Genomic DNA, 23,479 nt, shown 5'->3' on the forward strand with positions numbered 1-23,479 from the left:
TGAGATTAACCTTCATGGAGAAGTCAGGGATTGGAGGATGAATTGGATGGGGCAGAGGGAAAGGAGGGAGGAGGCAATGTGGGACGAAGGTGAAACACACTGGGGAGACAGCAATTGGGATTGAAAGGCAGGAGACTGGCATAGCCAGAGGCCATGGACCAGCTGCTGGTGGTCTGGGCCCCACAGAGCTGCAGCCCCTTTGGAACTCCTCAGGAACAGGGAATGCATAGCGCTGAAAGGAGGCCAGAGGATGAAATGGAAGTCTCGAAAAGGTAGGTTTAAGTCAGACACCAACAAAAATGAAAAACACCCCAAAACACAAAGGTAAAGGCAGTTATGATCAAGGATTTGGGCACCATGACCGGCTCTCTGACATCTGGGCCCTGGGTATTGGGTATTGGCAGGGAATAAAGCGGAAAAGTAGGAAACTTCGTACCAGGCTCAGGATGAGCCAGCCTGTGCCTATAATTTCACAACATTGGTCCATCCAGCTGTGACTGTAAAAACATGCAATAGAGCATCCCAGAGGCCCAGAACCCTGTTTTGGAAGAGCACAGGACAGTTTGGGGGAGGCCATGGCTCCCCCCGCCCACTGACTCCTAGGGAGTCATTAGGGAGGCATATCCTGTTTCTTTCTTTCTCTTTGAGGCAGGCTCTTTCTCTGTCCCCCAGGGTGGAGTGTAGTGGCACGATCTTGGGTCATTGCAACCTCTGCCTTCAGGTTCAAGCGATTCTCCTGACTCAGCCTCCTGAGTAGCTGGGATTACAGATGTGCACCACCATGCTCGGCTACTTTTTGTATTTCTAGTAGAGATGGAGTTTCACCATGTTGGCCAGGCTGGTCTCGAACTCCTGGCCTCATGTGGTCTACTCACCTCAGCCTCCCACAGTGCTGAGATTACAGGTATGAGCCACCGCACCTGGCTAGGGAGGCATATCTCTAATCTGGTAATTCTTGAGATGAAAGGTCCTGAATATCTGTCAGAATCATACACAGCCCCCAGCCCCCCGACAAGGGCCCCAGATGTCTCCTTCCATAAGAATCACTCTGCTAGTGAGAGGCTGGCACCGTATCCCAGAGGTTGGGAATCTCTGTTCAAACTTCTTTAGACATATTTTAATTTAATTTAATGTGTTATTTTTTGAGAGAGGGTCTCGCTCCGTCGCTCACTCTGGAGGGCAATGGTGGGATCATGACCCACTGCAGCCTTGAGCTCCTGAACTCAGGTGATCCTCCTGCCTTGGCCTCTCAAAGTGCTGGGATTACAGGCGTGAGCCACAGTGCCTGGCCTAGACATATTTTAAATCCACATCACCCCTCAGCATGATAATTTCTATAGGTTTACCAGAAGACTCTCTTCGTTATAAAAGACTACCTTTGGGATGGGCACGGTGGCTCATGCCTGTAATCCCAGCACTTTGGGAGGCCAAGGCAGGCAGATCACCTGAGGTCAGGAGCTCAAGACCAGCCTAATCGACATGGAGAAACCCTGTCTCTACTAAAAATACAAAATTAGCCGGGTGTGGTGGTGCATGCCTGTAGTCCCAGCTGCTTGGGAGGCTGAGGCAGGAGAATCGCTTGAAGCTGGGAGGTGGAGGTTGTGGTGAGCCAAGATCGTGCCATTGCACTCCAGCCTGGGCAACAAGAGTGAAACTCCGTCTCAAAAAAAAAAAAAAAAAAAAAAAAGACTACCAGAGATTCCCAACCTCTGGGATACGGTGCCAGCCTCTCACTAGCAGAGTGATTCTTATGGAAGGAGACATCTGGGGCCCTTGTCGGGGGGCTGGGGGCTGTGTATGATTCTGACAGATATTCAGGACCTGTCATCTCAAGAATTACCAGATTAGAGATATGCCTCCCTAGCCAGGCGCGGTGGCTCATACCTGTAATCTCAGCACTGTGGGAGGCTGAGGTGAGTAGACCACATGAGGCCAGGAGTTCGAGACCAGCCTGGCCAACATGGTGAAACTCCATCTCTACTAAAAATACAATCTTTGATGTCTCCCATTCAAGATTGAAGTCCTGTATCTAGTATAAGAGGTGTAAGCCAGTGTTGACTATCTGGGTGTCCCCATACCTTTCATTCCGATGGTGTCAATATCCTTTAACTGAAAATAGCTTCAGACCCATCCTACATATAGTGTCAAAGCCAGTGCCCCTGCCCCATACTTCAAGGATTTGGGGATGAGAAGTGGTTCTTTTTTTTTTTTTTTTTGAGATGGAGTTTCGCTCTGTCACCCAGGCTGGAGTGGAGTGGTGTGATCTCAGCTCACTGCAACATATGTTGCCCGGGTTCAAGCAATTCTCTCACCTCAGCCTCCCAAGTAGCTGGGACTACAGGAGTGCGCCACCACACCTGGCTAATTTTTGTGTATATATACACACACACACACACATACATATATATATATTTTTGATATATATACACATATATACACACATACACATATACACACACACATATATATATTTTCGAGATGGAATTTCACTGTTGCCCAGGCTGAAGTCCAATGGTGTAATCTCAGCTCACTGTAACCTCCATCTCCTGGGTTCAAGTGATTCTCCTGTCTCAGCCTCCCGAGTAGCTGGGATTACAGGAGCTAGTTTTTTTTTTTTTTTTTTTTTTTTTTTTTTTTTTTTTTTGAGACGGAGTCTCGCTCTGTCACCCAGGCTGGAGTGCAGTTGCACAATCTCGGCTCACTGCAAGCTCCGCCTCCTGGGTTCATGCCATTCTCCTGCCTCAGCCTTTTGAGTAGCTGGGACTACAGGCACCCGCCACCACGCCCGGCTAATTTTTTTTTTTTTTTTTTTTTTGTATTTTTAGTAGAGACAGGGTTTCACCGTGTTAGCCAGGATGGTCTCGATCTCCTGACCTCGTGATCCGCCTGCCTCAGCTTCCCAAAGTGCTGGGATTATAGGCGTGAGCCACCGCGCCCGGCGACTGCCTTTAGTTTTTAAAGGAGCATTTCTTCTTTACACTGCCCCTATGATAGCAATACAGACATTTAGCCTGTCAGTGGAAGCTCTCTCTGCTCTATTGCCTGATACCCAAACTTGCCCAGCTGTGCTCAGCCCTTCCTCCCTCCCTCCTCCCTCCCTCCTCCTTCCCTTCCATCCTTCCTTCCTTCCTTTCTCTTTCTTTCTCTCTCTTTTCTTTCTTTCCTTTCCTTTTCTTTCTCCTTCCTTCCTTCCTTCCTTCCTTCCTTCCTTCCTTCCTTCCTTCCTTTCTTTCTTTCTTTCTTTCTTTCTTTCTTCTTTCTCTATAGGGTTTTGCTCTATCTATTTATCTATCTATCTGTCTATCTATCTATCATCTATCAATCATCTATAAGGTTTTGCTCTGTCACCCAGGCTGGAGGGCTGCAGTGGTGCAATCATAGCTCACTGCAGCCTTGACCTTCCAGGCCCAAGCAACCCTCCCACCTCAGCCTCCCAAGTAGCTGGGACCACAGATGTGTGCCACCATGTCTGGCAAATTTTTAAATTTTATGTAGAGATGAGGTGTCCCTAAGTTGCCCAGACTGGCCTCAAACTCCTGGGCTCAAGGGATCCTCCTATGTCAGCCTCCCAAGGTGCTGAGATTACAGGCTTGTCTCTTGAACACTTCCAAGCCATGCCGTTTTTTCCCACTTTTGTTCTCCAGGGGTCCTGGGCCAGGGGAGCTGTGTCCAAGTCCTGGTTTCTCAAGCCCCAGCTCTGGTTCCACTTTGTCCCTGAAGACTGCTTCACCACTCTAGGTCACAGCCTCCCCTGACTTCCCACAGAGCTTTTAGAAGTATCTCCAAGTCCAAGAAACTGTGCGGCTGAGAAAGACACGAAGACAGGATGGGAGGCACTCCTTGCCCTCTGGGACTTTCCATTCGGTTTGGGTATACAGAAAGCCATCCTTCTTCCACTAGTCAGTGTGCTTCCGGTTGCAATCAACAGAAGCTGACTGGCCAACCCGGAAGAAAAGGGAACATTCTGGAAGGAACCTGGAATCATTCACAGACTCAAAGGAACTGATGAAGAACCAATCTTGGATACTGACAAAAATGTGTCTCTCGTTTCTGCTCCTTTCACTGTATTGGGATCATTCTTTCAAACCAACTTATTCTAAAAAAATGGAGGATGGTTGGGCGTGGTGGCTCATGCCTGTAATCCTAGCACTTTGGGAGGCCGAGGTAGGTGGATCACTTGAGGTCAGGAATTTGAATCCGTGTAGCTAACATGGTGAAACCCCATCTCTACTAAAAATACAAAAATTAGCCAGGCATGCTGGCGCATGCCTGTAGTCCCAGCTACTCGGGAGGCTGAGTCACGAGAATCACTTGAACCCGGGAGACAGAGGTTGCAGTGAGCCGAGATTGCGCTACTGCATTCCAACCTGGGTGACAGAGTGAGACTCTGTCCCCAAAAAATTTATAAACAAAAAAAATGGAGGACAAGATTATTCCTGACTCATACAGTTACAATTCACCAGAGAGGAAATTAGCTTTTTCCCTCAGCTCAGTTAGAAGAATCCCAGGGGAAAGCTTGGATTGGTCCAGCTCAGGACACATCCCACCCTGGCTTAATGACTGTGCTATGACTGGGCCCATAGGTGGGCTGGCTTGAGCCAGGTGCTCACCCTTCAAACGGTTACTGAGACCAGGCTGGAGTTGCTATGCAAGAAGATGGCAACACACATTTGAATTACATGGGTAGAGCTTAGGGAAGCGCGATGCCCAGAGGAAGAAAGGAGACATGCTAGGCTGAAGAAGTTCGTGGGTGTGCACCACGGACACATAAACAGCAGGGGAGGCACCTTGAGCCAAGGCGTGTTCATTCCAGGATTCTCACTGACCTGCCGTCTAGCACGGCGTGCTCTCCAGAACATTGTTAGTGTGAGGGAAGGAATACAAAAGACATCGTACGGCCGGGCCTGGTGGCTCACGCCTGTAATCCCAGCACTTTGGGAGGCCCAGGCGTTTGGATCACTTGAGGTCAGGAGTTCAAGACCAGCCTGGCCAACACAATGAAACCCCCTCTCTACTAAAAATACAAAAGTTAGCTTGGCATGGTGGCACACACCTGTAATCCCGGCTACTTGGGAGGCTGAGGCAGGAGAATCCCTTGAACCTGGGAGCCGGAGGTTGTAGTGAGCCAAGATTTCACCACTGCACTCCAGCCTCGGCAAGAGAGCGAGATTCCGTCTCAAAAAAACCCCGAAAACCAAAAACCGAAAAACAACAACGTTTTTTTGAGACGGAGTCTCGCTCTGTCGCCCAGGCTGGAGTGCAGTGACACAAACTCGCTCACTGCAATCTGCACCTCCCAGGTTCACGCCATTCTCCTGCCTCAGCCTCCCGAGTAGCTGGGACTACAGCCCCCTCCACCACGCCCGGCTAATTTTTTGTATTTTTAGTAGAGACGGGGTTTCACCGTGGTCTTGATCTCCCGACCTCGTGATCTGCCTGCCTCGGCCTCCCAAAGTGCTGGGATTACAGGCGTGAGCCACTGCGCCCAGCCAACAATGTTTTTTAAAACAGCATATGTCAAGATTTGAATGTCAGTGGGAAAAAACAAATGGGTAGCTTCTAAGAGACACGACAAAGCCACATTTATCCTGCTGAATTCATTGCAATACAAGGCTTGGGCCTTGCAAAAGTAAAGCAGAGAGAAGAAATTGCCTGTTATCAAGTGCTTGCTGTATGCCGGGCACTTGGCTACATAAGCACTTTACATAAATTCTTTCTTTTAGTTCCATCAACAACCTCAGGATGAGGTGTTCACATTCTCAGCGGAAGACAAGGACACTAGGGCAGAGTGAGCATAAAGCCACGGCACTTAGTAAATGAAGGGTCTGGGACTAAACAACAATAATGATCGTGAGTACTTCTTGAGCTCTTCGTCTGTGCCAGGTACTGTTATAAGCACTTGACTTGAATTCACTCATTTAATTCACACAGCTCTATGAGCTAAGTACTGTTATCTATTCACCAATAATCACGAGGAAACAAGTACTGAGAAGTTAAAGATCTGACCAAGGTTCACATCTAGTAAGTGGCTGTGATGGTGAATACTAAATCAACTTGATCGTATTGAAGGATGCAAAGTATTGATCCTGGGTGTGTCTGTGAGGGTGTTGCCAAAGGAGATTAACATTTGAGTCCGTGGGCTGGGAAAGGCAGACCCACACTTAATCTGGGTGGGCACCATCTAATCAGCTGCCAGCACAGCTAGAATATAAAACAGGCAGAAAAATGTGAAAAGACTGGACTGGCCTAGCCTCCCAGCCTACATCTTTCTCCTGTGCTGGACCCTTCCCACCCTCGAACATCAACGAACATCAGACTCTAGGTTCTTCAGTTTTGGGACTCAGACTGGCTCTCCTTGCTCCTCAGCTTCCAGATGGCCTATTGTGGAGCCTTGTGAGCATGTGAGTTAATACTTAATAAACTCTCCTTTATATAATATTATGTATATATCCTATTAGTCTCTCTAGAGAACCCTAATATAGTGGCAGTGCTGGGCTAGGGACCCAGACGGTCTCACTCCCCAGCCCCACTTAGCAAATCACTGTGCCACACTGTCTTCACCAGCCCAGGCGACTGCAGGTGCCACACCATCTCCACCAGCCCATGTGATTGCAATCCTGGTGCCCGGTGCTGCCTCTTTTGCAGGCTGGAAATTTGATCTGAACCTTTTTCCAGACTTCCAAGCTCAGAGTCTGGGATGCTGAATCATGCTATTTGCAAGAGACTGAGGTATAAATGTGCATCAGCTTCACCTGCATGTTGCCTCCCAGAAGCTACCTGGCAACATGCAACATCAGAAGGTTGCCTCGTGAGTATAGAAATAGAATAGAGGGAATGAGTTCCACGACTGAACTGTTTAATGACCTCAGCATCCTATGTCCTAATATTGTGACTGTGGAGGATAACATTTTTATTTTATTTTTAAAGACAAGGTCTTGGTCTGTTGCCTACGCTGGAGCGCAGTGGTGCGATCGTGGCTCACTGCAGCCTCAAAGTACTGGGTTCAAATGATCCTTCCACCTCAACCTCTTGAGTAGCTGAGACTACAGGTGTGCACCACTACTCCTGGCTCATTTTAATTTTAATTCTGTAGAGACAGGGTCTGCCTATTTGCTCAGATTGGTCTCAAACTCCAGTGATCCTCCTGCCTTGCCCTCCCAAAGTGCTAGGATTACAGGCATGAGCCACCTCACCCATGACACATTTTTTTTTTTTTTCTGTGTCTGACACCAAGAGTTTGTTGGTCTGAGAGATTAGGTCAGACCCTCTAGACAGGATCTCCCTGACTGATTGGTTTCTTCAGCCTGGTCCATTCTTTCTCTAGATTTATTAATGATTCAATGAAGTCCCTGTTGATCTAGTTGCCCTGGAAAGAATGCGTCTGTTAGAGATGACATTTCATATCCTTACACTCTGATTCACCATTCAATCATTTACAAATATGAACAGTTCTGTGTACAACAAATAGAGGATACAGTAGAGAGACATTTCAGTGGAAGAGATACAGATAATTAATATGTAAACGAGTGAAAAAATGAGATTACTTCAGATGGTGATAAACAGTATGAAAAATTTCCAGCAGGGTAACGAGATCGAGTATTGAGATGGAGGATGATGTGGGGCTGTAGAAAGGGGGGACTGGGGATGTCTCTCTGAGGATGAGCCCTGCATGTGAGGAAGGAGCCAGTCATGATCTTAAAAGTTTCGTTCTCTGCCGGGTGCGGTGGCTCACACCTGTAATCCCAGCGCTTTGGGAGGCTGAGGTGGGCGGATCACCTGAGGTCGGGAGTTGGAGACCAGCCTGGCCAACATGGAGAAACCCCGTCTCTGCTAAAAATACAAAATTAGCCAGGCGTGGTGGCGCATGTCTGTAATCCCAGCTACTCAGGAGGCTGAGGCGGGAGAATCGCTTGAACCCGGGAGGTGGAGGTTGCAGTGAGCCGAGATTGTGCCATTGCACTCCAGCCTGGGCAACAAGAGCGAAACTCCATCTCAAAAAAAAAAAAAAAAAGTTTCATTCTCAGAGGAAACACTTCGCGCCTATCCTGTGAAGTGGCAGTTCACTGCTTGTCTCCAGACAGACAATGGTATAAATTAGGCAGGTATGGTTGCCGTAGTGTTGCTGGTAATGGGGATTAAGCACATGGCGATTAAATGGTAATGTGGCCGTGCTTTCCAACAAAAATTCCGAACACATCGTCTTACATGTAGCATGAGGACTGGAAATATTTGAAATCAGGGTTGTCTTGGACTTTCCAAGGCACATGATTACCGTAATAGGCTACAGAGGGCTGGCCTGGGCCTGACCCCACACTCCACACTGTTGATATGGAAACTGTTCTCAGTTTCTAAAAAGCCAAATAACAGGTGAACTTTTGGAATAAAATCACCTGCCTTTTGGAACCATATTTCTTTTCCCCAGCAACATTACATGTTCTTTCCTCAGCAAAAAGTCTGAGTTGTACACATTTTTGGATCCCTCAAAGCATTTAGCAGAGTGCTGGGCATACGGAAGACAGCAGGATCCCGTGGCTTTGCCCGAAACGCGGAACCTGGTCTTGACTTTTGAGTGACTGAGCCCTCCTGCTGCCGGCACCCTGGCCGGGAGTGTCAAGCAGCGTTCTCCCTCCCGCCGCACGGGGGCACAATGGGAAGCCTGCGCAGTGAGGAAGAGCGGCTGGAGCCGGTCTTGTGCCGGGGAGGTCGCTGCTCCCATAATGCACCTGGCATCAACACGGCGGCGGCGGTGGCGGCGGCTTCCAGCAGGCTCCGGGGCGCCGAGCGGACAGGAACGCAGCCCGGGGACTCTGAGGCGGGGTCTGGGTGTTGAGGGGCGACTGGAGCCATGGCGGAGTCGGCGCCTGCTCGGGTAAGAAGCACCGGCGCGCGGGCTCAAGGGCGCGTTGGGGATGGCGGAGTCCCCTGCCCGGGGCGGGGCTTCGCGGTTTGGCCGCCGCTGGAGTCTTGGTTTCCCCGGGCTGCAGTTGGCGCGGGTGAACGCGGACCCTCCTCCTCGCGACCCCAGTGCTCTGCCCTTTTTTCCCTCCGCTTCCTTCTGCAGCGGGGTCGGAGCCTCGGCGCCGTGCGCCCTTGCCCAGAAACTTCTCTGAAGCTTGCTTTAGGTTGGTGGATTTGTGACCCTGCCCACACGTTTTCTCTTTCGTGCCAAAAGAGCCCGTTCCCAGGTTGGAGCGTTTCCAGATTGGAAACGGTCTCCGTCGCTACGAGTGAGCTCTCCCACTGCCTGGGAGACCCCAGGACTTGCCTCTCTGCGACCACCTCCACTTCGGTCCGATGTGTTGTCGGTTTCTCCCGTGCTGCAGATTTCTGTCTTGGGGTTGCAGCCACAGGTTGAAGTCAGCCTGGGCTTCTCCTTGGGGACGGATGTTATCTACAGTGTAGTTGCTGCATTTTGTTTGTAGTGCTGTCCAAACTCTCTCCTTCATCCCCCCCCCAACCCCCCCCCCCCCCGCCCACCGACCATCCCCATTCTGGGAATGTCAAGATACGGAGCTTGGTGTGAGGAAAATCCTATTTGTGGAGTCACGAAGCTCTCAGCTATCCATTTGGGTGATTTTAGGCAACTGTGTTCGCCTCTCTGGGTCTCTTTCGTTTTCTTAACTGTAAATCGAGAGACTTGGAGTAGTTGCTAGATGATCTCTAAGGCTCTAAGTTTCCTTCCAGCTCCGACATTCTCATACTATTCCAAAGTGGTGGTTAATTTAACAACACCAGAGGGTTTGCAACGGAAAGGGCAGCTGGAATTGAATTGATTTTTAATGAAGTGTTCCTTGGTCTAGAAACACGTTGAGAATCATGTTAGATCTTTGTGAGAATGGAGGGCTAAGGAGATTCTGTGGGAAAATTTGACCATGAGCAGGGTGCGCTATATTTGATTCTTGTAGAAAGTGCGTTAAGAACTAAGAAGGGAGGGATTGGAAGACTTAGAGAACACAGTTTTTGCTTTCAAGGAAGTTAACAGTTGAATTGGGAAGACAAGACATAAATGTTTACAATATTAACCTCATCTGACTCCTATAAGCTAGGCTGAGGCAGTCAAAGACTTGGCTTTTCCACAAGATCTAGTTAGTGTTAGAGTCCGGCGAGAGGACTCTGCCACAGTTCTGCCTGCCAGGTCACTCCACAATTACCTACAGGTCATCAGTAGACCTTGTTAGGAAGAAGCCTTAAAGGTCCACCACAGGCCAGGCGCAGTGGCTCATGCCTGTAATCCCAGCACTTTGGGAGGCTGAGGAGGGCGGATCACGAGGTCAGGAGTTCAAGAGTAGCCTGGCCAATATGGGGAAACCCGGTCTCTACTAAAAACACAAAAATTAGCCGGGCGTGGTGGCAGGCGCCTGTAGGCCCAGCTACTCGGGAGGCTGAGGCAGAAGAATCGCCTGAACCCGGGAGGTGGAGGTTGCAGTAAGCTGAGATCGTGCTGCTGCACTCCAACCTGGGTGACAGAGCGAGACTCCGTCTCAAAAAAAAAAAAAGTCCACCACAGTCCCAAACTGTGCCTTAAATAACATGAATTTGTCGTTGTAGAACTTATTCAGATTGTTCTTGAGCCTGTTTCTCTTCTCAGACATCTCTTCAGGTGAGGATTCTGTGTCTCTCATTTGACAGTAAGATCAAGTAGGTGCCCTGATGAAACAACTAAAAATGCTGGAAAACCCTGCACATAAATGCATTTGAAATTTTTTTTAGTGAAGAATACTTGGAGCCCCAAAACTTAAGCGAAAGAGGAAACTCGAAAGTGATAGAGTTCTGAAGCCAACTTTGAGGGCATTGGCCGAACATTCATCTTTGGTATTTATGATTCAAGGGACCTGCAAAATAGAACACACATCTCAGAGCCTAAGATGGAAAGTCTAAGAAGCTCCCTAACCCAATCCCATGAAGCAGAGACTTCAAAGGGCAACATTCTGTGTAAGGGTGAACTGAAAGTAAGGTCTGACCTTCAGAAGATTGCAAAGTAAATTGTTAAACCTTGGCACAGATTACAGGCGTGAGCCACCGTGCCTGGCCATAGTTACATTTCTTTTCTTTCTTTTTTTCTTTTTTTTTTGAGAGAGTCTCGCTCTCTTTCTCTGGCTGGAGTGCAGTGGAGCAATCTCGGCTCCCTGAAACCTCTGCCTCCCAGGTTCTAAGCTATTCTCCTGCCTCAGCCTCCAGAGTAGCTGGGATTACAGGCACGCGTCACCATGCCTGGCTAATTTTGTATTTTTAGTAGAGATGGAGTTTCACCGTGTTGGCCAGGCTGGTCTCTGAACCAACCAAAAAAAAAAAAAAAGACTACCTTGAAATGAAGTACAGCAAAACTAATGGGGGCCAGCTTCTCAACAGCAACTATGGAAGCCAGACAAAAGTAGAATGATATTGTCAATAGGCTGAAAGAAAGTAACTATAGTCCCATAGTTTTATGTGCAGCAAAAATATGTTTCAGAAACAAGGATGTAATGAAGACATTTTCAGACAAATTAAAAATGACAGTTTGCTACCAATACACTCTTAGTAAAGGTAATTCTAAAAGATATACCTCAGGTAAAATGAAAATTTTCCCAAATAGAAAGTCTGAAAATGTGAGAAGATGTGATGATGCATGGAAATGGTTAAATCTAAACAAATAGTGACTTAATAAAACAGTAACAATATTTTGTTGTGTTAAAAACAATTAAAATACATAATGGCATTGATGTAAATATGAGGAAGAGATGATCAGAATTAAAGTGTTTAAAGGGCTTTGTTAAAGGGCCTTCTATGTATGTTTCCCATAATTTCTAGGATACTTGCTAAACAACTAGAAATTGGTTGTATAACTTATAGATCAGAAAGGGGGATAATAGAATAAGAAAAAATTAATGTAAAAGAAGACAAGAAAGTAGAGAAGAAAGATGGGATAAATAGCACAAAAAAGGTAAAAATAAATCAAAACTAATGAAGGATTACAATAAATGTAAATGAATGAAATGTTCAAGTTAAAAGGCATAGATTGTCAGGATGGGGGAAAAATCCAACTAGATGGTTTAAAAGAGATACAGCTGGCCAGGCGCGGTGGGTCACGCCTGTAATCCCAGCACTTTGGGAGGCAGAGGTGGGTGGATCACGAGGTCAGGAGATTGAGACCATCCTGGCTAACACAGTGAAATCCCATCTCTACTAAAAATACAAAAAATTAGCCTAGTGTGGTGTTGGGTGCCTGTAGTCCCAACTTCTTGAGAGGCTGAGGCAGGAGAATGGTGTGAACCTAGGAGGCGGAGGTTGCTGAGGCAGGAAAATCGCTTGAACCTGGGAGGCGAAGGTTACAGTGAGCCGAGATCACGCCACTGCACTTCAGCCTGGGTGACAGAGTGAGACTTCGTCTCAAAAAAAAAAAAAAAAAAAGAAAAAAGAGAGATACAACTAAAAGATAAGGATATAGAAACAGTTGAATATAAAAGGTCATGAAAAAATATGCCAAGCAAATACCAATCAAAAGAAAGTTGACTTAAATATATTTAGTATCTTTAGAGATAGAAGGCTACTACTACTTTTGTAATGGTAGAAGACTCAATTTACCAGCTAGATGCAAAATTTCTAAACCTGTATGCACCTAATTACATAGCCTAAAAATATATAAAACAAAACTGACAGAACTACGAGAAAGATTCACTGTTATAATAGGAGATTTTAATACAACCTTAGTATTTTGTCAAATAGAAAAGACTTATAAGGGTGTAGTGCATCCAGTAGAACTTTCCAAGATGATAGAAATGTTCTGCTCGGCAGTGTTTAATACAGTGGCCACTAGTCACATGTGGCATTTGAGCACTTGAAATGTTAGCTAGTATGATTGAGGAACTGAGTTTTAAATTTTATTTATTTATTTCGAGACAGACTCTCACTCTGTCACCCAGGCTGGAGTAGAGTGGTGCAATCTTGGCTCACTGCAACCTTGCAACCTCTGCCTCCCAGGTTCAAGTGATTCTTCTGCCTCAGCCTCCTGAGTAGCTGGGATTACAGTCATGTGCCACCACACCCAGCTAATTTTGTATTTTTAGTAGAGACAGGGTTTCATCATGTTGGTCAGGCTGGTCTTGAACTCCTGACCTCAAATGATCCGGCTGTCTTGGCCTCCCAAAGGGTTGGGGTTACAGGCATGAGCCACTGCACCCGGCTAATTTTATTTAACCAGCCATATGTGACTAGTGGATATTATATTGGAAGCACAGGTACAGAAATGATTATTTTTATTTTTGTTTTTTTTCTGAGACAGAGTCTCTCTCTGTTGCCCACGCTGGAGTGCAGTGGCACGATCCGGCTCACTGCAAGCTCCACCTCCCGGGTTCATGCCATTCTCCTGCCTCAGCCTTCCCAGTGGCTGGGACTACAGGCGCCCGTCACCATGCTTGGCTAATTTGTTTGTATTTTTAGTAGAGATGGGGTTTCACCGTGTTAGCCAGGATGGTCTCGATCTCCTGACCTCATGATCCGCCCACCTTGGCCTCCCAAAGGGCTGGAATTATGGGCGTGAGCCACTGCGCCTGGCCAGAAATGATTTTTTTTTATCCATATATCTATCAGTATATAATATCAAAGTATAGAGACAAAATGAAAACAAAAGAGAGGAGGCAAAAATAAAAACCTATTGGAAATGAAAATGTGTGAATTCCCATGTCTGTTGGTTGATGCTGGCATGTAGACGGAGACTGTAGGTAAGGCCATTGAACAGAACACCATGCACTCTCTTCATGTGGCTTGGGATTTCTCAAGGGATTCTAGCACCTGGCTGCCTGTGATTTGCCCCACTTGACAGAGAGTGGAGCAGAGATGAATCATCCATGTGCCACCCTCCTTTAATTGCAGATTCACGTGCAAAGTAGATGATGATGTCTTAAGCCACTAAATTTGGGGCTTATTTGTCATACAGGAGTTGATGGTTGGAATAGATACCTAGGGAAAATGTTAAAACATTGAAAGCTATTAAAAATGGAGTCTCAAAAGGCTGGGCATGGTGGCTCATGCCTATAATCCTAGCACTTTGGGAGGCTGAGGCGGGTGGATCATTTGAGGTCAGGAGTTTGAGACCTGCCTGGGCAACATGGTGAAACCCTGTCCCTACTAAAAATACAGAAAAATTAACCAGGAGTGGTGGCACACACCTGTAATCCCAGCTACTTGGGAGGCTGAGGCAGGAGAATCACTTGAACCTGAGACAGAGGTTGCAGTAAGCTGAGATCATGCCACTGCACTCCAGCCTGCAGCCTGGGCGACAGAGTGAGAGACTCCATCTCAGAAAAAAAAAAAAAAGGATTTGCATACTATGTTTATGAATTGAAATTCATCCTAAATGTGTCACTTTTCTGTTGGGTGGGGTGACTCATGCCTGTAATACCAGCACGTATAATCGTGCCACTGCCCTCCAGCCTGGTTAACAGAGTGAGACCGTGTCTTTATTTGAGGCAGAATCGCTGTCACTGGAGGGAAGTGGTGTGATCTTGGCTCCCTGCAGCCTCAATCCCCTGGGCTCAAGTGATCCTCCCACCTCAGCTTCCTGAGTGGCTGGAACTATAGGCACCTGTCATCATGCTCGGCTAATTTTCTTGTGTTTTTGTAGAGATGGGATTTTACCATCTTGCCCTGGCGCCCGTCACCATGCCTGGCTAATTTTTTTGTATTTTTAGTAGAGGTGGGGTTTCACCATGTTAGCCAGGATGGTCTCGATCTCCTGACCTCATGATCCGCCCGCCTTGGCCTCCCAAAGTGCTGGGATTACAGGTGTGAGCCACTGTGCCTGGCCTACAATCAATATTTTTCTCCTATCCCTAGCCCTTGGCAACCACTGATCTGATTTCTGTCCCTATAGTTTGCTTTTTTCCAAACATGTAAATGAAACACAAGTGTAGCCTTTTGTGTCTGAATTCTTTTTTTTTTTTTTTTTTTTTGGAGTTTTGCTCTTGTTGCCCAGGCTGGAGTACAATGGTGTGATCTCGGCTCACCACAACCTCCGCCTCCCAGGTTCAAGCGATTCTCCTGCCTCAGCCTCCCGAGTAGCTGGTATTACAGGCATGCGCCACCATGCCTGGCTCATTTTGTATTTTTAGTAGAGATGGGGTTTCTCCGTGTTGGTCAGGCTGGTCTTGAACTCCCACCTCAGGTGATCCGCTCGCCTCGGCCTCCCAAAGTGTTGGGATTTTAGGTGTGAGCCACCGTGCCCGGCCCTTCTTTTTTTTTTTTTTAAAGTGGTCTTACTTTGTCACTCAGGCTGGAGTGCAGTAGTGCGATCATGGTTCACTGCAACCTTGAACTCCAGGGCTCAAGTGATCCTCCCATCCTCAGCCTCCCAAGTAGCTAGGACTACAGGCACATGTCACCACTCCTGGCTCATTTTTAAAAAATTGCGGAGGTGGGGGTCTTGCTTCGTTGCCCAGGCTGATCTCGAACTCCTGGGCTCAAGTGATCTACCTTAGCCTCCCAAAGTGTTGGGATTATAGGTATGAGCCACCGTGCCTGACCTTTGATTCCCATCACTTAGCATGTTGTTATACATGTCAGTGATTTTGGTTCCTTTTTATTACATAGTAGTAGACTTAGTAGTCGAAGTAGTAGTCTACTACTAATTAGCAGGCTTAGTAGTCTATAAGCTATATAGGAAAAATACGCTAAATATATAATACGGTATATAATGAAGTGTCTTATATAGTGTATCTGTTTCCTAGGGCTGGTGTAACAAACTGGGAAGCTTAAATAACAGAAATTCTGTCTCACAGTTCCGGAGGTTAGGAGTCTGCAATCAAGATGTTTGCAGGGTTTGTTCCTTACGAGTTTTGTGTTTCTCTCCTGGCTTCTGGTGGTCCCATGTGTTTTCTTGGTTTGTGGCAGCATAACTCCAGTCTCTGCTGGAGACATGGCCCATTATGTATTGGTGTAACAGAATACATGAGGCTAGGTAATTCACGAAGAAAAGAGGTTTAGTTGGCTCATGATTCTGGTGGCTGGAAAGTTCAAGATTGGGCAGCTGTGTCTAGTGAGGGCTTCAAGCTGCTTAAACTGGTGGTGGAAAATGGAAGGGCAGCAGGTGTGTGTAGAGATCACGTGGTGACAGAGGAGGCAAGAGAGAGACCAAAGAAGTCAGACTGTTTCACAACCCACTCTAGTGGGAACTAATCCATTCCTGCCAATGACAGCTCACCCCTGTGGGAGCGCATTAATTTATTTATGAGGGATATGCCCTCATGACCCAAACACCTCCTACGAGACTTCACCTCCCAACACTGCCACATTGGGAATAAAATTTCAACATGGGTTTTGGTGAGGACAAACCATAGTAGACATCTTCTCCCTGTGTGTGTGTGTGTCTGCGTCTAAAGGTCCTCTGCTTTAAGGACATCGGTCATTGGATTAAGGCCCACCTAATGACCTCATTTCAGCCTGATTACCCTTGGAAGTACCTTATTTCCAAGTAAGATCACATCCTGAGGTACTGAGGATTAGGGTTTTACTGTATTATTTTGAGGAGACACAATTCAACCCATAACATTGGATGGATCACAATTTTTTCATCCATTCACTGGTTCATGAACATTTGAATTGTTCCCATCATGCTAGATAATTCAAAACAGAAGACGAGAAGAAACTAGTTTAATTATTCTTTTCAACCTCTTACTATGTGGAAGAGGAGGGGGCTTATTCCTTTGCACAGATTCTCACCTACGTTCCTGTCTAGAAAAAGTGCTACTAAGCACAGAATACTGGGCCACAGAAAGAGGAGACTCACAGACTTAAAGTAGAAGCAAAACAAACATGATGGCATGCATATATCCAGTTTAATATTTTGTTTTGTTTTGCTTGTATTTGTCTTTTACATTGAACTTTTCTTTTAATCTTTTGCAGGAGGATGTATTTAAGCTTTTGTCTCATGTGTTCCATGATGAATTAACTGACTTGAGTAACTAGAGTAGGTCCTGGCCAAACTTAAATGTTCAGTTCTGCACCAGTCAGTTTCCTTTTGTCCCATGTTGTCTGGACCACGACCCTTGGCCCCAGCAGTTCTTTCCGAGATATTTCCTCTACGTGTCTTGGTCTTGGTGGCCTCACTGTGGTTAGAGAAGCAGCCTTGAATAAAGTGTGTGCCATGAAAGAATATGAAGTTTGCAGAGGGGGTTAGGACTGAAGTGAACGTGCAGGGAGACAGTAAGGGGACAGCTTGGGGAAGACTTCCCCAGTGTTGGTTTCAGTAATTTTAGCTTCTAGGACAGCGATTTTCCTACTGTCAGAGACAGCTCATTAAAGTGAAAATTATAAGGAAAATGTCAGTAGACTTAGTCACATCATTTCAGTAAATATTTTCTAAGGATTTATTCACCATCCCAGCTGCTAGAGTGCAAAGATGAATGAATTAAGTCTTGTAGGTCCTGCTAAGGAATTTTGTCTTTATTGTGGAGAGCCATTGAAAGTTTTCAAACAGGGGTGACATGATCAACTATGAAGTCTGGCAGGGATGTGGAGGCAAGATAAGATGTAAATGACATCTTTTATCATATAGTCCAAAACATTAAATAAAAATAGGTTTAAAAATGAACACTGATACAGGAGTCTCAGAGAATATGCTAAGCGTAAAACATAGGTAACAGAACATGCACACTATAATTTCACTTTTGTTGAAAAAAAACAAAAGATGAAAAAAACTTTAGAAATACACCAAAATTCAAACAGCTTCTTTCTTTCTCTTTTCTTTTTGAGACAGGGTCTCACACTGTTATCCAGGCTGGAGTGTACTGGCACGATCTTGGCTCACTGTAGTCTCAACTTCCTGGGCTCAAGCCATCCTCCCACCTCAGTGCCCCAAGTATCTGGGACTACAGGCATGCATCACCATGCCTGCCTAATTTTTTGAACTTTTTTGTAGAGACAGGGTTTGCCTTGTTGGCCAGGCTGGTGTCAAACTCCTGAGCTAAAGTGATTCCGCTGCCTTGGCCTCCCAAAGTGCTGGGATTACAGTTATGAGCCACCACGGCCAGCGCTAACAGCTTATTCTGTGTGAGAATATTTTGTGTAATATTTTCTTTCTGTTCTTCAGCATTTTCCAACATTATTAATACAATATCTACATATAATTTTTAGTATCAATAAAAGACATGCTTTTTTTTTAATTAAAAGAAACTAGATAACTCTGAGCACTGATACACTTGAACATTGCTTTCTTTTTTTTTATTTTATTTTATTTATTTTATTTTATTTTTTATTATACTTTAGGTTTTAGGGTACATGTGCACAATGTCCAGGTTTGTTACATATGTATCCATGTGCCATGTTGATTTCCTGCACCCATTAACTCGTCATTTAGCATTAGGTATATCTCCTAATGCTGTCCCTCCCCCCTCCCCCCACCCCACAACAGTCCCCGGAGTGTGATGTTCCCTTTCCTGTGTCCATGAGTTCTCATTGTTCAATTCCCACCTATGAGTGAGAGCATGCGGTGTTTGGTTTTTTGTCCTTGCGATAGTTTACTGAGAATGATGTTTCCCAGTTTCATCCATGTCCCTACAAAGGACATGAACTCACGTATGTTTATTGTGGCACTATTCACAATAGCAAAGAGTTGGAACCAACCCAAATGTCCAACAACGATAGACTGGATTAAGAAAATGTGGCACATATACACCATGGAATACTATGCAGCCATAAAAATTGATGAGAACATTGCTTTCTTTACTTGATGTTTGGAAGTGACATTGTCTGACCCTGTGTCTTTGATCCTTCAGCACAGGAGAAAACGACGCTCCACACCTTTAACTTCTTCCACACTTCCTTCACAAGCAACAGAGAAAAGCTCCTATTTTCAGACCACCGAGATCTCACTCTGGACGGTGGTGGCTGCTATTCAGGCTGTGGAGAAGAAGATGGAGTCCCAGGCTGCCCGGCTACAGAGTCTGGAGGGACGCACGGGGACAGCTGAGAAGAAGCTGGCTGATTGCGAGAAGATGGCCGTGGAGTTCGGGAACCAGCTGGAGGGCAAATGGGCCGTGCTGGGGACCCTGCTGCAGGAGTACGGGCTGCTGCAGAGGCGGCTGGAGAACGTGGAGAACCTGCTGCGCAACAGGAACTTCTGGATCCTGCGGCTGCCCCCAGGCAGCAAGGGGGAGGCCCCCAAGGTAGTCTTATTTAGGATTAAAAGTTAGAAGAGAAGGGTGGACCAGCCCTTTGATATGTAAGCACCTCAGTTGCTGGCTTTTCTGTCATAGCTGTGGGTAGGAGCACTCACGGTGTGCCATTGGTGATTCCAGGTGTCCAGGTCACTGGAGAATGATGGTGTCTGTTTCACCGAGCAGGAATGGGAGAATCTGGAGGATTGGCAGAAGGAGCTCTACAGAAACGTGATGGAGAGTAACTATGAGACACTGGTCTCTCTGAGTGAGTAGCAGTTTTCTCCCTAGAATTGTGTCTCAGACATACTACAATTCCTGGCCGGTAGCTTGTAATTCAGACTACACTTGTGGCTCTTGTGGCTGTGGGTCCTCTGTTGGCCTGCACGAGTGGAGAAATGCAAGTCTCTAGGTCCTCCCATTTACAGAGACTTTTGGAAAGCTCTCAGCATTGTGCCTTTTTTTTTTTTTTTTCCCATGGTCACATAGTCTGTTCTTGATAGTATTTTCTAATAAATAAAATGTCATATACCCTATAGTGTGATATGGCTAGAGTTCCTCATGTTGTTTTTTAATTTATTTTGTTTTATCTTTTTTTTTTTTTTTTTTTTTGAGACAGTCTTGCTCTGTTGCCCAGGCTGGAGTGCAGTGGCACGATCTTGGCTCACTGCAACCTCTGCCTCACGGGTTCAAGCGATTCTTCTGCCTCCGCCTCCCGAGTAGCTGAAATTACAGGTGACTGCCACCACACCCAGCTAATTTTTGTATTTTTAGTAGAAATGGGGTTTCACCATGTTGGCCAGGCTGGTCTTGAACTCCTGACCTCGTGATCTGCCCACCTCAGCCTCCCAAAGTGCTAGGATTACAGGTGTGAGCCACTGCGCCTGGCCTGTTTTATCATTTTCTTTAAGACTCTGTCACTTAGGCTGGAGTGCAGTGGTACGATCTTGGCTCACTGCAGCCTTGACAGCTTGGGCTCAAACGATTCTCCCACCTCAGTTTTCCGAGTAGCTGGGATTACAGGCATATGCCACTGCGCCTGGCTAATTTTTTTAAATTTTTTGTAGAGACGTGGGTCTTACTGTGTTGCCCAGGCTGGTCTTGAACTCCTGGGCTCAAGTGATCCACCCACATCGGCCTCCCAAAGTGTAGGGATTACAGGCGTGAGCCTCTGCACCTGGCCTCTCATGCTGTTTTTAATATTTAAGACTATTTGAGATGGGTGTGGTAGCTCACATCTGTAATCCCAACACTTTGGGAGGCCAAGGTGGGAGGATAGCTTGAGGCTAGGAGTTCGAAATCAGCCTGGTCAACATAGTGAGATCTCTGTTGCTTAAAAAAAATGATTTGACAACCGTATGTTACCTTGGATGAGGCAGGCAGCACAGGCTGATCAAAACCATTTTCTTGGTGTTTGGCTGGAATTATAGCTGGTCATTGTGGTCTCAGTGATTTTTTTCTTGTTGATTAGAAGTGCTGCTTAATAGATAGAAGTCTTTATATGCAAAATGTTACCTATTACATAATAAATGTGTTTTGTTTGGTAGACAAAGTCTTTTAAAACCTAGGTACATGGAGGAGTGTCAAGTGCCTGGAGCAAAGTAAGAGGTAAAGGAAATAGAAAATGGGCCAGAAAAGTGACCTTGTAAGCTTGGTTGGGTCACATGCTCTCACTGTGACTGTTTCCTTGTCTGTCCCAATGCCCATCTTACCTTGCAGTGCCTTAGCAAGGATGAAATTAGACCCCCTGAAAGGAAGCATTGGCAAGACTTAAGCTGCACGCACATGGAGAGGCAGAGGTGGGTGGTGGTGCCATCAAGGGCAGTGGTGGCTCGGTAGCCTGCCTGCCTGAGCCACAGGCCCTCTAATGGAGGAGCACTGGAGGCAGCAGCTAGCCAAGTCAGTTGTTATGATTGGCCAGAATTTTATAATTGTCCCAAACTGCTAGGGGAAACTGACAAGGACAGTAGCCTTTGAATCTGTATTTCCTTCCTGCCATTGGTCACCTTGGTCATTGGCGGCTGATCAGTGCGCAGTGAGCTTTTGCTCTCTCCTGGGCTCACACTGTGCTGTTTCCCACCCAGAGGTCCTTGGCCAGACAGAGGGAGAAGCGGAGTTGGGTACAGAGATGCTGGGTGACTTGGAAGAGGAAGGTCCTGGTGGTGCCCACCCAGGTGAGTGGCTCTGGAATATTCTGTTCCCCTTCCATAGCCCTCTGTAGCCTAGAGAGAGCTTTCCCACGGCTGAACTGCCAGGTGCTGACTTGGTAACCTCATCTGGCATTTGCTTGTTCTGGACTCCTTCATGATTGTTGTTAGTTCAGCTGTTACATGTGCCTCAACTCCTACCCCCCTGTGGGGTCTTTAAGACTAACGGCCACATCAGTCATTCTTCTTCATGCCCTACAGAATAGAGTACCATACTAGGTGGTAGTCAAAACCTGCTGGAGATTGAGCGTGGGTACGTCAGAGCTTCAGGAGGGAAGGCAGTGCAGGGAAAGCACTTGTCAGTAGGTAATTTGGGAGGTTATGGAGGAAGAACAGAGCTGGACATGAATTTTTAAGCTGTAGGTTTAGTTTGTCTTTAATCATTCAAATTTGTTATTTTAACACTCTTAGTATAGTTGTTACAGTGTATTCTGTCATTTTTCACAGGGATTAAATATAAATTTCTAGACAAGCTTGGAGAACTATCATTTACAGTATTGTTTTATAAGAGTAATACATTTATATTTCCAATCAACATTGGAAAAACTGTACATGAATATAGTTTTATACAAGTCTTGGTACCTAGCCAGTGTCATTCTCCTCCACATTATCCTAATTCACTTATTCCTGGGGTGCTTCTGAAATTCACAGATGTTTGTTTGGTTCTGGAGAAACCAAAGGTGCTAGAATGTGATCTTTTTTGTTGGTCTTCTTCCACTTTGCAGCAGGTGGGGTCATGATCAAACAGGAGCTACAGTATACACAGGAAGGCCCTGTGGATCTTTCTGGAGAGTTCTCATGCATTGCTGACGAGCAGGCTTTCCTGAGCCCGGAGCAGACTGAGCTCTGGGGTGGTCAGGGCAGTTCTGTCCTCTTGGAAACAGGTCCTGGGGACTCTACTCTAGAGGAGCCTGTTGGTAGTAGAGATCCTAGCAGCAGCAGAACTGTGGGCTGCCCGAAGCAGAAATCTCATAGGCAGGTACAGCTCGGCCAGGAATGTGGGCAAGGCCTGAAGCTGAAAAAGGACATTTCCCACCCCTACGAATGTTCTGAGTGTGAGATCACCTTCCGCTATAAGCAGCAGCTGGCCACACATCTGCGCAGTCACTCTGCGTGGGAGTCTTGTACACCTGAGGAGCCAGAGGAGAGCCTTAGGCCCAGGCCACGGCTGAAACCACAGACCAAAAAGGCCAAGCTGCATCAGTGTGATGTGTGCCTGAGGAGCTTCAGCTGCAAGGTGAGCCTGGTGACCCATCAGCGTTGCCACCTGCAGGAGGGGCCCAGTGCCAGCCGGCATGTCCAGGAGAGGTTCTCACCGAACAGCCTGGTTGCCCTGCCTGGCCACATCCCTTGGAGGAAAAGCCGGAGTTCCCTCATCTGTGGTTACTGTGGCAAGAGCTTCAGTCACCCATCTGACTTAGTGCGGCACCAGCGCATCCACACGGGCGAGCGGCCCTACAGCTGCACCGAGTGTGAGAAGAGCTTTGTCCAGAAGCAGCACCTCCTGCAGCACCAGAAGATCCACCAGCGGGAGCGGGGCGGGCTGGCCCTGGAGCCCGGAAGGCCCAATGGCCTGCTTTAAGGGTGCAGCCCCTCGCCCGTCTGGGGGACGGAGGGGGGTGGCATTGGTTCCCCCGAGGAGACACTGCAGTCAGGGACTGAGTTCTTCCTGAGAGCAGTTGTTTGTGATTTGCCTTCCCTTGTCCCAGTACCAAGCCAAGCCCAAAGGCTATCCTGAAAACCCTGTGGAAGAAGAGTCCAGGCCAGGTCTTCACCCTGCTGCCAAGTTTGCTGTTTCTTGGCACCTTCAGGTCTCTGTTTTTCTCATTCATGCCAATGCTTGTGGGCTGGGGTTGGCGTTCTGACCCCACAGGGACTGGTCGCTGGTTCCAGGGCTCGTCCCAGCATTTCATGTCTTCCCACGGGGTTGAGTCGGGCCATAGGGGTGAGCAGCTGCCTGGAAGAGTTCTGGGAAGTATAACCCTCCATTTTTTCTTGTTTTGTAATCTCTTTGTTTAATAACAAGTAGAAGAAATAATTTAATTGAACTGCTTAGCCCTGCTCTGAAGAACCTTTTTTGGAATTAGATTTTAGTTGATTTTTTAAAGAATACAGCCCAACACTTGTTTTTTACATTTTAAGAGT

The 23,479-nt window shown here is 46.7% G+C and overlaps 1 protein-coding gene across 6 annotated transcripts; it reads left to right on the forward strand.

The window, feature by feature from the left end:
- The first annotated feature begins 8,662 nt into the window (after positions 1 to 8,662).
- ZNF212 (zinc finger protein 212) lies at positions 8,663 to 23,394 on the forward strand. 6 transcript variants are annotated; one of them, XM_063641711.1, is made up of 7 exons: positions 8,723 to 8,869; positions 9,173 to 9,350; positions 15,702 to 15,791; positions 18,747 to 19,136; positions 19,269 to 19,395; positions 21,212 to 21,301; positions 22,060 to 23,394. In XM_063641711.1, exons 4-7 carry the CDS (start codon positions 18,885 to 18,887, stop codon positions 22,914 to 22,916), a joined length of 1,326 nt encoding a protein of 441 aa, XP_063497781.1. In that variant the 5' UTR covers positions 8,723 to 8,869; positions 9,173 to 9,350; positions 15,702 to 15,791; positions 18,747 to 18,884; the 3' UTR covers positions 22,917 to 23,394. The 6 variants fall into 6 exon arrangements, with proteins under 6 accessions (XP_055140417.1, XP_063497779.1, XP_055140419.1 ...); XM_063641709.1 differs by lacking the exon at positions 9,173 to 9,350 and having other exon boundaries at positions 8,706 to 8,869; XM_063641710.1 differs by lacking the exon at positions 15,702 to 15,791 and having other exon boundaries at positions 8,726 to 8,869.
- Positions 23,395 to 23,479: the final 85 nt, after the last annotated feature.

Source organism: Symphalangus syndactylus, chromosome 6 (genome assembly GCF_028878055.3).
Source record: "Symphalangus syndactylus isolate Jambi chromosome 6, NHGRI_mSymSyn1-v2.1_pri, whole genome shotgun sequence".
In the NCBI taxonomy this organism is placed as follows: Eukaryota; Metazoa; Chordata; class Mammalia; order Primates; family Hylobatidae; genus Symphalangus; species Symphalangus syndactylus.